At 46.8% G+C, this 13416-nt stretch overlaps 2 protein-coding genes across 7 annotated transcripts in view; one reads left to right on the top strand and one right to left on the bottom strand.

The window, feature by feature from the left end:
• LOC311023251 (ras GTPase-activating protein 1-like) overlaps nucleotides 1-13416 on the top strand; it is a 389455-nt gene that overhangs the window by 146592 nt on the left and 229447 nt on the right. The gene's annotated exons all lie outside the window — the stretch shown is intronic.
• Nucleotides 1-13416, bottom strand: part of mef2cb (myocyte enhancer factor 2cb) — a 69949-nt gene that overhangs the window by 5884 nt on the left and 50649 nt on the right. Inside the window, exons 3-7 of one of the 6 annotated variants that reach the window (XM_084024968.1) lie at nucleotides 9000-9143; nucleotides 8691-8828; nucleotides 6037-6226; nucleotides 5276-5323; nucleotides 70-242 (exon numbers count right to left, since the gene is read on the bottom strand). In XM_084024968.1, coding sequence (XP_083881094.1) covers nucleotides 70-242; nucleotides 5276-5323; nucleotides 6037-6226; nucleotides 8691-8828; nucleotides 9000-9143 — 693 coding nt within the window. The remainder of the gene's footprint in view (nucleotides 1-69; nucleotides 243-5275; nucleotides 5324-6036; nucleotides 6227-8690; nucleotides 8829-8999; nucleotides 9144-13416) is intronic. The other 5 variants (XM_084024966.1, XM_084024967.1, XM_084024965.1 and 2 more) reach the window with 5 other exon arrangements.

Genomic DNA, 13416 nt, shown 5'->3' with positions numbered 1-13416 from the left:
ATCAACAATAGCAACCCCCCCTCCTTTAGATAGGAAGGTATACAGTGGGGATATGGAAAGATTACTCACAATGGAGGGCATGTTGTTCTTGGCGCCAGGAGGGATGAGCACACGTAGGTCAGGTTTGCGGTTGTTCATGCCTAAGTTCATGGGCGGGGGAGACTTAGCCTGCATGTTCTTGTTCATGCCACCCGGAGAGACCAGCAGACCTGGCGAGTTGCGATGGTTCCCGTATCCGTTTCCTGAGAGAGCACAGAAAGTTTGGGGGAGAAGGAAGTTTACTTCTGAATCCATTTTCACCTCATGCTCCTTTTCTGTCTCCACTTCCTGAAGACGTTCTAGTCGCTAACTTGTAAATAGCATTTTATGAAAGTGGTGCACGCTGGGGAGGGCCAAACTAGCGTATTTTTTTTTTTTTTGCCTCGATGATCACTACTGTTTGCTTGGCAGTCGTACAACGAAGGCACCCACTTGAGAAGACCTCACCCTCCACCTCTGTCACTGTCAGTTAAGGCTACATGTGTCCTGCAACAGCCAGTGAATCGTGTAAAAACATCTAATTACGGGTAGCGGGACCACAGAGGGATGGGACCCATCATTTAGCCATCAGAGCTAAACACTTGTGGTTCTTCCAGACAAAGACCCTGCCTTGGGGTTGCCACTAGATCTGCAGTCCCCTAAATACGGAGGGCCAAGTGCAGCACCCATTTCCTCCTCCAAAAACTGGTGGGGTAAAATCCCAGCAACATCATTAAAAAAAAAAAACGGAGAGTGGAGGATTCTTGCGAGCAACATAGTCTTTGTTTCTAACCCAATCCCACAGGCTGTTTTTCCCCTTACTTCTCCTTCCTTCTTCCAAGTGGTAGAACACAGGGCACTGTGTGGACGTTCCCACTTGAAAGACGGGCAGGAATTATACGTTAGACATAAATGAATTTCCTAATCATATACTCCGGGGGGAAAATGAGTCGCAGATGTCTTCCTGGGCAATTTCCCTCGCTGATCTTTGTTTAATTTGAGAGCGAGGTTTTTGTTGTTTGGAAATGAAAAGTCTCAAAAGCTCAATTTGAACAATCTGAAGAGTAAACGACCGCTAGCGGTGAGAGAAAATGAGAAAAACAGTGTGCGCGCCACTGCGGGAGCGTGTGTATGTGTTTGTGCCTCCGCTGGCATGTGTGATGTGCGAGCATGTACGACTTGATGTTAACAACATAGACTTGGTGTCGGTGTACGTTTGGCTGCGTACTATATTTTTGCATGCGCGCGATTCTACATATAAGCGCCTTTTTTACTCCGAGTGCACGTAAGCACAGTTGCTCTGTGACGACCGATTCTGCATGATCCGTGCATATGGATGCACGTGTGTGTTTTGTATTGGACCCTCTCGGTTCCAGTGTCAATCTCACATTAGCGAAGAGGCAGCTGCCTCTTCAGTTTTCCCAGCTCTCTCATTCTCATGGCTGGCCCTTTGTGGGATTGAGTGGGTGCATGTGGAGATAGATGAATGAGACCTCACACACATATAAAAACACACACACACACGCCGCACTTTGGTAAATAACCCAGCAGGAAGTACATCAGTGTTTCTGTACAGATGAATTAAAAAAAGGAGAGAGAGAGAGAGAGACCGAGCTATGGAGAGGCGTTAATACACACTTTGGTCAAGATGACATGGACTTCATCTTGGTGAGAGTTAATCAGACATCTGTGTGTTGCCACCCCGTGGAGATGGCTGCAGTCCAGTCAATTATCTGCTAGACGGCCATGATCACGAGAGGCACAGGCCGGTCCTTAAGCGCCGCACAAGTAAAAATCATTGGCTGATTAAGCTAATGAGGAAGAACTGTGACTCAAATCTCTCTATTCTGCTTTTTAGTGCGTCGCAAATCATATCAGCTGAAGACGTGCAGAGTTCGTGTTCGGCTCTCCTCTTCCGACGCTGCTGTGCACGGTCGAGATGCGGCGTAACCCCGTTTGCAGGAAGTACCGAAACTAAACACAGCCCCCGGCCAGGAGTCTGTTTTGGCTGCTGTATTAAAAATCAAACGTAGAGAACGGCGTCTGATCTGATCTGAGACCCAGAGAAACAGCTAATGGCTATTTATGGGGGCGCAGCGGGGACACCTGAGCTCTATAGGCGCCACGGTTACAACTCGACGCACTTCGTCGTACACGTGTTTGACAAGCCACCTCAAAGTCTTCATTCTCTGTCTCACCCTCTGTCTCTCACACACACACACACACACACACACACACACACACACACACACACACACACACACACACACACACACACACACACACACACACACACACACACACAGACACACACACTCTCTCTCTTACACACACACACACACACACTCAGACACACAGAGGAGAGGTGTGGTTAAACTCATGTCGATTTTTACTGTTACTGAACAAATTTCTGATGTCCTGTTGTGGTCTAACAGGCGCGCTCCATTCTATTCCCCATACACACACACTCTTCCGTTGCGGTTTGGCCAAATGTGCATTCAACCCCGAATTCTCCAACTGAACCAAGGTGTCACACTCGTGCTTACAGCTTGTACAGTTGGTGTGAGGTGCTGCGAAGATTAAGACACACACACACACGTTTTTTATCCACTGAACCCCGACTCGCTGTCAAGTTCCTGTTCGTATGCTCCCTTCAGCTCGTATTCCGGGGTGATTTTGACCAGAGATGTCTCGGAGAGATGTAGCCTGCACGCGACTCATTTGCAGGAATAATTGGTGCATGATCAAGGTTAGAGGTGACAAGTTTCTTGTTAATTCCTCGCAGTGCTTTAGTGAGCACAGTGCTGATGACAGCTACCTAATTGCACAAATGGAGGTGGGAGGGTTTTTTTTACAAGCCGAGGCCTCGGTCAGGAGCTCCCTTCTCTCTGTCTCTCCCTCACTCACGTTGGGTTTCTTTTCCTCGCCTCACGCTCTCTCCCAGCGAGCAAAGAGTTGACAGATTGAAAACATACTGTATATAAATGAGAACGCACAAATGCACGTACAGACTTCCCATAATATTTACCTAGAAGAGACACGATGACTCAGCCTTTCAGTGGCATGCCCTATTTGAACTAGAATTACCTGGGGACCTCGTGTGATTTAGACTTTACCCCCATGTCTGGGTTTCACGTGGCATATTTGCACAGGATAAATATAAAGTCTCCGTTTCAATTACATTTTCGCACCAAATCCTAAGGATTATACCCAGATACGATTGAACGTAGTGTATCTTCATGCCAATGCTGCAATGAAAAGGAACTCTTTAAGTTTGTATTTTCTAGTACTTTATCATGTACGAGGAAACTTGGGAGTTCAAGTAGTTTTAAACCATCACTACTGTGTTGCTAGGCAACTAACAACAAAAACGGACATCGCCGTGCTCCTTTTAAAAAATAGTGAATTTTTGATTTTGTGCAATTTTGAAATTATTTTAAACCGAATACAATAATACGGGAAGTAACTATGACAACTAAATGAACTAAGGTTATGAAATTTTTTGCAAATTTCAGCTTGAAGCGATCGGATCCAGCGGATTATTCCCACTAAAATGGAAACCATGACTCAACGGCACCAAACAGTATATATATATATATATATATATATACATATACTGTAGCTACGTGAGCCTCCTGAGTTTCCACTATAAATGATATCAACGCTCGTATTTCCACTGTTACCTGCATCACTGCTAGTCCACAAACGGAAAAGTATTTTTTGTGAAATGGGAAAATCAATAAAACTGAGACAATTTACTGAGATAACCTTTGTTTGGTAAACTCAGTGGTGGAATTATAACGTTACAGATTGAGGTCATGGCTGATTCTTATGGGGTCATATATCTCTCTTTATAGACAGCAGCACCGTGACATTGAGGCACAAAAGAGGTGTTGTGTTTATGTGCACGTCTGAAACACACACACACACTCACACACACACACGTCACTTAGGCCACACCACTTAAGACACTCACACACGGGCCAGACAGCTACTTGTACAATCAGATTATCAAAACTTACTGTGAGCTGAAGAGGAACATTAAAACGGCCTTTGTGGTGCCACAGTGGCTGGGCCACCTCACACTGAGTCACTTAGAGGAACATCATTAAAATGGCTGACCAAGTTCACAGAACACTTCCATCTGTGTTCCCCCACTGTTTCTCCTTTGCACACATGCTTCCACCATCAGTGGATATTTATCACTGGGGTTTCCCCCCCACTCGCCCCCCCCCCCCCCCCCAAATGAGATTTAAGAGAGCTTTGAATGGAATCTTTTAGCTCCCACATGACTCTCTCTCCACGTCGTGTTTTTCGCTGCTGCTGAGCGACGCACGGCTCTCACAGAGCGCCTCTGTTCCTTCGTCGCGGTGACACAAAGGCTACATTTGAAGCATGTTCTGCAGCACGCCGTCAACGGAACACACGCCACAACAAATGGTCCTGTTGTGTGTGTGTGTGTGTGTGTGTGTGTGTGTGTGTGAGATGAGTGACCAGACAGAGAAACCAGCCATTGACCCTTTGTGATGTAGCCCTTGGGGCCAGACAAGGCTGCCCAGCTGTACCCCTCTGACCCCCCAAATCACCATTTTTACACCCCGCACTGTACGGCGTGGCTGTAAAATTTAACCCTTTAAAACGGAGTCTCTTTGGGTTTGACATGTCCTCGGGGACAAATCCATGGACACACAGAAGCCAACACATAAGACTCCTTTCACGTGTTCCTCGAACATGGGGTTGCTCCGCTCTCCACGGGATCGTTACGACACGGTGAACCGAAACTCAAAACATTCAATTAATTTGGTCGGAGACAAATGATAGCAGTTAGTGTGTAATGACTTTGTGCGTCCTCTGAAGGGAAGGCTCTTTATTTCTACCAAAAATGTTGGTAGAAATAAAGAGATGGCTCATCGTGAAGAGAAAATCCAGGTGTACGTTCAAAAGTCCAGCTTCTCTTCTGAGTATTTAGTGTGATTTTATTTCTGTTTCCCCGCACTTGTTCTCCCGTTTAACAGCCAAACACAGGCAGGATGTGTCACAGCCCCGGCACTGGGCAAACATTCCCAGATGAACTCCACGACCACTAACATCAACACATCATGGACAAAATCTCCACTTGGGTTTGGGTTACTATTAGTCATGCATTTTATGGCCCAGAGTGGGTGAGTGGGTGCCATGTATCTGTGTGTGTGTGTGTGTGTGTGGGTGTATGTGTGTTAGCAGACAACTGTGAGTGAGAGGAGGAGGCCATTCTTACCAGCACTGGTGCCTGCGCCAGTGGTGAGGTCAGCACCCATGAGGCCACCTGAAAGATGAAAGAGAGGAGGAGAGCAAAAGAGAGAAAACCATTAGAGGATAGACGCCCACGTAACATCCACTATGCCTCCTGTCTCTTACCTCGCTGGCCTTTCAGAAGCTATCTCAATTTAATTCTCAACCCACTGAGTGTTTGTGTGTCGGCACATCGTACGTGCACCGATACCGGCAGTAATACCGCTCCATACTGGAGCGCTCTGAGCGACTGGACACTGCAAGTGGATACATTAAAACCGCCGTCCAAGAAAAATGACACATTATTATTTTTAAGCCATGCGAGGTGGAAGAGTGGGAGGGTCCAGAGCGTGTGCGGTTTGGTGCCGAGCGCCAAAACTCATATTTAGTTTGTGCTAGCGCTTCTAGCATCCAGTTGTAATGACAGGGTGAGGGTGTGGGCAGCAGACTTTAGACCAGAGGGACAGAAAAAGGACTCTGGACAACAATAACAAACCAACAGCACTTATTTGCTTATGTCACCAGCAACTCAAAGCTTATACATAGACATCCCGTGTGTAAAAACCTCACGCTAAATAAAGACGCTAATCGAGACTGTGGGCTGGGATTTAACATGACATTACATTTTCAACTGACCTTGAAATAAATCCTGAGCGGGCAAAATGTGAACGTATATATCATTACTTTTAGGTGGAGTATCGCTGTCATAAAACAATACGTAAAAATAGGGTCTACGTGAGGCCCGACCTGTGTTACCTGCACTGGGGGGTCTGTGTGTAACGCCGGGAGACATGCTGTTTCTCTGTAGTCCATGGTGCGCCAGTGGCAACAGGTTGTGGTTGCCTAGGGAACCACCGGGATGGCTGTAGATGAGATTGTTCTGGTTGCTGACGGGGATGGACACGGGCATGTCGTAGTTGGACGGGGGCACGGCCTGCTGAGAGAGACAGAGAGAGAGAGACACAGACAGGAGTTTGATTAGATTAAACGACAGCAGTGAGAAAATATAGAAAAAGGCCTTCAAGAACGGTGAGAGAAAAGGGAGAAAGACATGACAACACAACAAGAAAAAAGACAAGAGACAGCCCAGTTCCAAAGAACAAATGGACAACTAACAATAGACAGCCATGCGTAGATGAATGGTACAGAGAACAACTTCAGAGAACAAAGACTAAAAATACAACACGGTATGGATGGTGGAGGGGAGCACTGAAATTAAAGGGTAAGATCTAGAAAACTCCTCTCAGAGTTTCCAAACTAAGATGATGGGTTGGCAATACGTTCTCACTCAAACCTGATCCAGACTCGGTTACTCTATCTTTCTGTCAAGGCCTCCGATTTTTGTTGTGACATTTGTCATTGTGAAGGCAAAAAGGTTGACTTGAGGAAATATGATGTTGTGGTCACTCATTTATATTCCCTGAAATACATTCATGGTTTATAACATTAAAGATATAAGTAGGATATGGTTTACTGGGAGGAAAGCCAAAGACATCCCACTGTTCATAAAGAGCTAAAACATAATTCAGTCTGTCTTTACCTCACATAAAAAAAAGTAAAAAAAGTCTGCAATATTTCTTAGCTTCAGAACTCGGAACAACTTATTCATCTGTCACGCGGCGCTAATGCAAAGTGTTATTAAAGGCTAGACTCCGATCAGTCAGCGGTATCATCGGGAGCATCAGCAGACGTAGCCCGTCGGGCCCCGAGCGTCTCGTTTGTCATGTTTATTGTGTCACTTGGCAGAAGGGCTTAACCTTGGGAGTGCCCTGGAAGTGGCTGATCCTGCATGTTAGCTTTAGGAAGTAGAAAATAGGGCCTTAAATTACTGCCATGTGTCTCGGAGCCACGGAGGGAGCGCATCAGGGGGGATCATCGGCCTGGCTTACGTGGAAGTGGAATATGTGCCTTGTGCACTGCTTTGTCTTCTTCCCCAGTTTTATCCCTTCTGCTAATGTTCTCTTCGCCGGCCAAATATTAGTTCATTGCGGGCCTCTGAACGTTTCGCTTTCACTGCAAATTTACGCAGGAGTGGGCTCGCCAAAAGCAGTGGAAGCTTCCTTTTACAACCAGCGAGGGGCTGCCTCTGGTTCCGTTTTATTTTTTTGGAGACTTTCCGTAATTTCTTCCATCTCGGATTCCTTGTTGGGAGTTTTAATACCTCGAGACTTCCCTATATGGTGTTTTCTAAGAGTCAAGGGGGGGGGGAGCTGTCTGAAATGTGCACACATTTGCGTGTACACACATCCCTTCGCTGGGTGTAAGGGCCCCGTCTGTGAGCTGTCCTTTAACTGGTGCCATCCTTCCTGTTTTCACTCATCTTCCTCCTCCGTCTCTCCCCGCAGTCCCCTCAACAGTCCCCTGCAATCCAGAGGCCCAGTGCTTGGCAGCCACCCTGACCACACACTGAACTGCCACTTGTTGTGTGCAGAGCAACCCCTCCCTCCACCCCCCCACCCACCCAAACACCACCACCACCGCTGCTGTTCCACCCCCATCCCCACCCAGCTCCGATCCCAAACCCTACCCTACACCGCCACGCCATCCGAGCTCACCAACCCCTGCCTCGCTTCTAACCACATCTCCTCAGCTCCACGCGGCTCAGACACTACTGTTCTTCTCTAAATGATCTACCATGGAATTATCTCTTTCTCTGTAAGGCTGGAGCACTAACCATTCCAACATGGTACTTTCTGAATGAAGGGCAGGCTCGGTTTACATAGAGAGCAAGCCTTTAGTTTGTGGTTTCAGGCAGCCGGCCAGAGATTAGATTCTTTTGTGAAATTAACATGATACAATATAAATCCGGCATCTTAGAAGTTTTGACGTCTATTAAAAAAGATGCAGTTAGGCTACTGAAGACTGTCTTCAATTATTTCAGCAGGGAAGAGAGATTAATGCATTTTATGAGGTACGGAGATACGCTTAAGGGTTTCTGAATGTCTGTTCCATCGACACAATGGCTGTCCTTGTTGTCACGGGTGACTGAGCGCTGTGTTTTGGTGCAGGAAAAGGAAAAGCACATGCAGACCACACCTCCCCAGAGAGCCAGGCAAGGCATTATGGGTAACGGGTTCAAGGAGGGAACCCAGTAAGGTTAAAATTTGTCATGAGAAGAAAGTCTACAATTACGATAGCAAAGATGCCTGCTAGTTATGGTTACAGTTATGTCAAATTAAAGGACCGTTCCCCAACTGTAATCAGGCTAAATCAAAGAACTGTCATTTTTCTTCCCCCCACTGTAAGTATACAATATCATTTCACTCTGGTCTCACTCTCACTTTGTGTATTTAGTCCCATGGCAAACAATGGTGGTTAGCTGGGTTAGCTCAGCAGTTATCGGCCAGTCAGCATTTTGTTAGCCTGCTGAGGATGCGGCGTGGCGTCCACCCAGTACTTACAGGTATCTTATGAGTTTTAATCATGTGATCAAACTCCTCGTTAATCTGTTTGTATTTCTCCTCAGTGCGTGGGGTGAGGATGAGAGCAGACTCGAGCTCCGGGCTTTCGCTGCCTTTGTTCTCCTTCTTGTTTAATGCCTGGCGGGTCGGACGGACGGACGGAGGGGAGACACAGAGACGGGTGGCAGGGACGGACAAAAAACCAGGAGACGAGGACGAAGCGACAGAAAGCATAGGGGGGGGGGGAGAAAAAAAAAGGGAAAGAGAAAGGAAAGAAAGGTGAGAGGAAGGTTAACAAGAGGTACTTACACACAGTCTCTGTCTGCTGATCATCAGATCAATGTCCTCGTTTATTTTCCTGTACTTGTCCTCAGACTCGGGGCTGTGGCCGACCGAGTCGTCTGCGTCGGGGTCCGGACTGTCACAGCCGTTTAGGCCCTTCTTTCTCAATGTCTGCGAACAGAGCAGTTGCACATAGTTGAAGGGTTTATAGGGAACATGACCGAGATGAACAGGCGGGAAGGGACACATGGTGATGACCTGTTGGGAGGTTTCCCTGACAAAAGACCAATTAGAGGGAGTTCTGTAACTACTGTATTGATTTATTTCAATACTACAAAATTGGGACTGTTTCTTAGAAATTGTTGTACAAAAGACAACATTTTGGCAGGCTCCATTCTACGTGGGTTGACACGGGGATACGCTGGCTTCCTTGTGAAAGAAAAAAACACGCAGGTAAACAATCAAGATGGCACAACGGATTTAATGGCCTCCAATAACGAGACATAACAAGTGATCAAGGCCTCCATCCAGTAACAAATCATGGGACCTTGAAACCTCATAATTACACAGGAAAAGGGAAAAGTCATAAAAGTAAAACACATTTCATAACCATAATCGTCAGTCTGTCATGAAATAGAATTAAAATGCAATTGAGGCACCCGGAGTTCGTGGATGTGTGCTATTAAAAGTGGCAGTTTCTGTTTTGGCCACCTGATGGCCACCTGCCCCCATTAGAGTGGCCGAAAAAAAAAAAAAAAAACAGCAGCCGGGCTGGAGGAGCAGGCAACGCCACTCGCTCTCCATTCCCTCGGAGGGGGAGAGAGACACAGACAAAGAGAGGGGGGAGAGAGAGAGAGAGAGCGCAAGCTGCCTCTGTCCTTTTTTAGATATTGTTGACAACCATAACAACAGGGATACGTTTCAGAGGACATTACCGTGTGTGATAGCACGAGGGTATGTTTGTTTGAGCAAGTAGGCGCGTAGCGAGAGGTGCTGCGTTCATTTGCCTCGCCAAGAAGAGACAAAGAGAGCGGAAGAGAAGAAAAAGTACAGTAGCTGACAGTTAGCGATCTCATCAAAGGCAGCCCCCCTCCTCCTCCACCTCCTCCTCCTCCTCCCCCACCCTGCTTTCACTCTCCTCTCCTCTCCCCCCCTCCCTCTCTCCTCCTGGCTTTAATAAAGGGAGATTAGTCTACAGGAGGAATATCACGGGCCTGCTCCTGTCTGTGCAGTCGTCGCTTCACACCGCGCTCTCCTACTTTCATCTGAAGCTCCATATCAGACAGACGTAATTAAATTTACTTTAGCACACCCTGTATTTGATGCTGATCAAGTGTGTGTGCGTGTCTCTCTCTGTATATGTAGTAGTGTGTGTACGTGCCTACTGGTGTGTGTGTGTGTGTGTGTGTGTGTGGGAGGGGAAAGAGGGGAATGAGTGTATGTGTGTGCATGTGTGGGTGTGCGAGAGTGGGTGTTAGCGTCATGAAAAAAAAAAAAAGAAAAAGAAAGAAAGAGAGAAGCGAGCAGGAGCAAGGAGGAAGATAGATGCTAAGATAAGCTAATCTCTGTGAACTTCTTCCTCTCATTTGTTTGTCTCCGTCAGTACTCACTCACGGAGGAAGATGCAGAGCGCTACCTACTCCATCACAACCGGCAGCAGAAGTGACAGCGAGCGATCTGCCTGCTTAGAAAACAAATAACAATCCAGTCATCTCTCATGTCAGCACAACAAAGGGCTGTTTTGAGTGTGGTTTTAGTGAACTTAGAGGGCTCCTTTTGTGTGCGTGATAACTGTTTGATTCCTCCGGCGTCTCGTGGCGAGGCAGCTACTGTAAGCGTGTCAACATTCGCTGGCTCTCCTCTCCTCTTCTCTCTCTCTCCGAATCCTCACTTGGCCCCCAGAGTGGAAATCTGGAAATTCTGAATTTGAAAGGGTCTCTCACATCTTTTGACAGTCTTCAGGAAATCACACCAAACAAATCAGCCAAGGCGGTGCAGGAAGATCTGACTTCTAACGGGCCTACAGTGAATCAGGCACTCTTGCCTCTATCAGAGGTGGATGAGTCAAGAGAACAAAGGGGTTGCAGAGGTTTAGCACGCTGTCTTTTTTGGCAAAGGTGTGAGATGTAAAAAACTTTTGCTATTTCTTTGGTGTAGTTTCGTACTGGCCTCGGCGATGCATCATATCGAGCTGACAAGAGCTGAACCGCTGGCCTTTTTTTTTCTGTTCGCAGGAGAACGCATGCAAGGGAAAGAAAAAGAAAACGACTTTTCTTCCTACTTGCAAAGATTTCCTCCACCTACCGCCGCTAGCACCGAGCACATGAGAGATTCACTTCCATTCTTGGACGGGTGGAGAAGCGGGGCTGGGGTAAAGGTGACACCCATATGGGGACACTGAGCTGGTGGTCTGGCAGCGGGGGGGGGGCTGTGTTGATTGGGTGCAGGGCAGGAGTGTTATATGACTTTGAAGCATGTGGCCCAGGCTTAGCTTTCCACCGGGGCTCAGCACATTGAGGGTGCGGTACAAGGACGGTATGCCACTCATGGCAGTTATGCCCACCTGTTTAAAGACATCGCACCTGTTGCCAAAAGGCTGACACACGACCCGACGACCAATCAGATCCGTCGGAGCGCTCCTATCGCCATAGAAGGGCCTTTGGCTACCCCACCGCCTTCCCTCTCGTCACCCTATATACTTCCTCCCTCTCTAATAGCCCGTTGCTTAATCTGCACCCTGAATTTGTTTGTGTTTCATGGCCCCGCGCCACCGACTGCTGCTCCAAACAAGGCTCAGAATCTCTCATTCAGTGACATCATCACTACATAAGGCGCATCAATGACATACGTTTCAAAATGAGGGAGAGAATAATGATCATTGGAAAAGGAGCTGCTACCCTTATAATGAAAGCCACGGGGGCATGTGTATGAGGAGCTGGCACGGATATAGAGTCTTTGGGGAATATGCTAATAGGATGAGGATTAAGCAAAAAAAAAACACTTTGGTGCAGTTCACTTGTGCCAAAAAATCCTATGCACAAGATATTCACCCAAATGATGGTTCTCAAATTCAAATTATTCAATTTCACAAGTAACTAGGATTTACTGTTTCATAAAGAAATGCTCATTATTTTCTTACGAAATGACTGCTGGCATAAAAGCTAAACTTTTCTTAACGCAATATTTAAGTTCACGTCAATGTTATTGCCCATGATAATTAATATTATTTTATTTTTTTCATTTTTATAAAACAGTGAGATATGAAGCAAGGGGGAAAAGAGAGAGAAATAGCTACAAACTACTATAATGTGAACTACGGGGATGTTACAGAGAGTAAGTACAGTGGATGTGACAAAAGAAGAGGAAGGAGCAAAAAGTATTACAGAGAGGAGAAACTGCATAAAGCTGTGTATGCTTGCTTGGCTCTGTGTCTTTCTCTGTGGCCCCTTTGGAGGCTTGCTCCTAATTAAACTCCTTCTTCATGATGCTCCCTCATGACTCGACTTGTCACAGGGCCTGTGTGAAGCAGGCACAGCATAGACACGGCGTCCTACATATTTAGACACCCGTCTCATCGGTACCCTTCAGCTCTGCACCCTCAGCTGGGCCGGCTGGGCTGGGCTAAGAGGGGCTAGAGGACTAAGTTAGGGGGGTCTGAATCATATTCTATATTGCTCGGTGTTAGTACATCTGTCAAAGGTTTGAGTTCTCTGATGTTTTAATTGCAGGAACAAAAAAAATCCTGCCTCATACTCCTTTCATAGTTTAGGGTGTGGGAAATAACTTCATGTAGCTCTTGAGAAAAAAAAAAAAAACTGTGGAGGGTATTTGGGTGTGAATTCTGGGTGGCCCCAGGGGATCTACGAGGGACAGCTGACGCCTGCCCAGAGCTCCTGCCATACCAGGATCCGTCTGCTCAGCATTCTGCCACCCTGCTCACTCTCTCTATCCCTCTATCCATCGCTCTGCCCCCATCTCTCTGCCTCAGTCTGCTGCCGAGTCTGTCTCCGTCTCCCCATACCTCTGTCCTCTTCCCCTCGTTTCCTCCAGAAGCACAACCTCTCGCCAGAAGCCGGGTCAAAACATTGTTGGCTTGATGGGTACATCTTTATTCTAGATGGACTCGGGCTAGTTGACGGGTTGTGTTTGGAAAGGGCTTCATCGCTGACCATTCCCCTCTGCAGTTATCTTGGCAGTGGCTGAAGGGTGTGACACATTCAATATTGTGTTTATGGCTATTGGCGACAGCCAGGCTACTGAATGTTTCTCAATGTCTTCAACCCCGATGGCTGACAGCATCAGTGAAAATAACACGACACAAAAACGGCCAGTTTATAATAGGCCTTTTATATATTTTCCAATGCTGTATGGTCTTCAGAATACACAAACTATTGTGAGCAAACCCAAGACTTATGAAAGAAGATAGTATAGTAACAGAGCACAA

This window comes from Eutrigla gurnardus (genome assembly GCF_963514095.1).
Source record: "Eutrigla gurnardus genome assembly, chromosome: 13".
NCBI lineage: Eukaryota > Metazoa > Chordata > Actinopteri > Perciformes > Triglidae > Eutrigla > Eutrigla gurnardus.
The sequence above is the reverse complement of the archived record's forward strand: the minus strand, read 5'-3'. Positions and strand labels throughout refer to the sequence as shown.